Below are 1,646 nucleotides of genomic sequence, written 5' to 3'. Positions count from 1 at the left end.
TTGTGTATTTAGGCACGGCACTAGGTTTCCGTACCGCACCAATCGTTCTTAACATTGATTTTAAATCAATATCCAATCTACCAAAAGCAGCAAAATGTCCTTCGACACTATAAAAAAAACAGCAAAGCAAATCATCAGATCCCGCTGGAGACTTGAGTACTTGAGAACTCGAGGTCCTTGGGAGGGTCAGCTTACGTCCTTGAGAGCAAGCAATGGGAAACAAAGATATTACTCACATCCTCTCCTTTGCATTGGTCGATTTGTTTATTTCCGCATTGTTGATTTCCCTGCGTCTCTTCGTGTATGCCCTGTTTGCAACCGAGAAGTATAATTACTTTGTTTTATAAAGCTGCACCCAAGGACACGTATGTAAGGACGCGTGTGTGTTTGTTGTCTGCTGGCATGCGCGTAGTAAATATATTGTATATGTTCGCACGCGTGATATAAAGTATTTGCTTGTATGTCCAGCACATATGTGCGTATGCTAGTCTAACTTAAGGAGAATTAATTACATCCTTTAATTTGTATGATTCATTTTTTCGGGACCAAAGATACAGTCGATATAAATTGAAGACTTTATTGTCGTCTGAATGGAAAGCAAGATTATCTGTCAACAGAGGCTTTAGCCGAACTTCTTCTTCTTGCCGAAACCTCCAAAACCTCCGAAGCCCCGCCTGAAACCTCCGTGGCCTCCGTGCCCCCCCCTGAAACCTCCATGTCCCCTTCGGAATCCCCCGCCGCCTTTGAATTTGAAGGGATCGGGGTCAGCCACGGGGTTAGGGTTAGCCAAAGGGTCAGGCTCAGGCGTGGCACTGCTCAGGGTCACCAAGCCTGCCAGGACCACAAACAGGGCCAGAACTGTCGACAACTGCAAAAGCCAAAGAAATAATTGTGAATACGTTTTGAATGTTGATTATTGATTGCACAAAAAAGAAGGAAAAAATAACATATAGTATGAAACATTTTTGTCTCTCCCTTTTTCGTACTAATACATATCCACATATTGACCAGATAACCGAAACATATACACTTAAGATTATTACAGAGTCTAGATTAGTATCGTACATCGAGATCCTAAAAATCCGTTGAATATGCATTTTAAAGCAATTTAAGTAAATAGATTAAATTCGCACTTTATAAATCTTGAAATTTCTGACATTTGGGTTAAGGGAAATCAAATTGCATAAAACTATATCCACAATGTTATGCTATGTTATCCAATAACATAGCATAAACCTTTACAGAAAGCTTATCAACTCCAGAAACACATTTCATCGAGTATTTAAACTTTTAGTTCTTTATACGAGTAGCATTAGTATTAGTATTAATTATCAGCTCATTCTTCACATAACCAATATCCCTTTTCCTTCTGTACAATACCCAAAACTCATTGTAATCAAATACATAAACCAACAATAACATAAAACATCACATGCAAATCACATCACATGCAAACCATTCAACAGCACGCAAATATCTCAGCCAAAAGATTCGTAAGCTGAAACGTCACAAACTTACCAGCTTCATGTTCAGGGTTTTGCACGCGAGAGAGACTCAGCTCCGAGCAAAGGGAAGGACAGTCTATGCACACACTGCAAGGGGAATCTGAGCTTATATACACCCCTCGTGATATCAGTGAAGGTCGA

At 40.0% G+C, this 1,646-nt stretch overlaps 1 protein-coding gene across 1 annotated transcript; it reads right to left on the bottom strand.

The window, feature by feature from the left end:
* Nucleotides 1–519: 519 nt before the first annotated feature.
* Nucleotides 520–1,593, bottom strand: LOC125041305 (H/ACA ribonucleoprotein complex subunit 1-like). The gene is made up of 2 exons (XM_047636142.1): nt 1,519–1,593; nt 520–868 (listed from the first exon to the last, which is right to left on the bottom strand). The coding sequence occupies exons 1-2, from the start codon at nt 1,525–1,527 to the stop codon at nt 623–625; spliced, it is 255 nt and encodes an 84-aa protein (XP_047492098.1). The 5' UTR covers nt 1,528–1,593; the 3' UTR covers nt 520–622.
* Between the last annotated feature and the right edge of the window lie 53 nt (nt 1,594–1,646).

This window comes from Penaeus chinensis, chromosome 30 (genome assembly GCF_019202785.1).
Source record: "Penaeus chinensis breed Huanghai No. 1 chromosome 30, ASM1920278v2, whole genome shotgun sequence".
Taxonomy (NCBI): Eukaryota; Metazoa; Arthropoda; class Malacostraca; order Decapoda; family Penaeidae; genus Penaeus; species Penaeus chinensis.
Note: the sequence above shows the minus strand (reverse complement) of the source record. Positions and strands in the feature narration are given on the sequence as shown.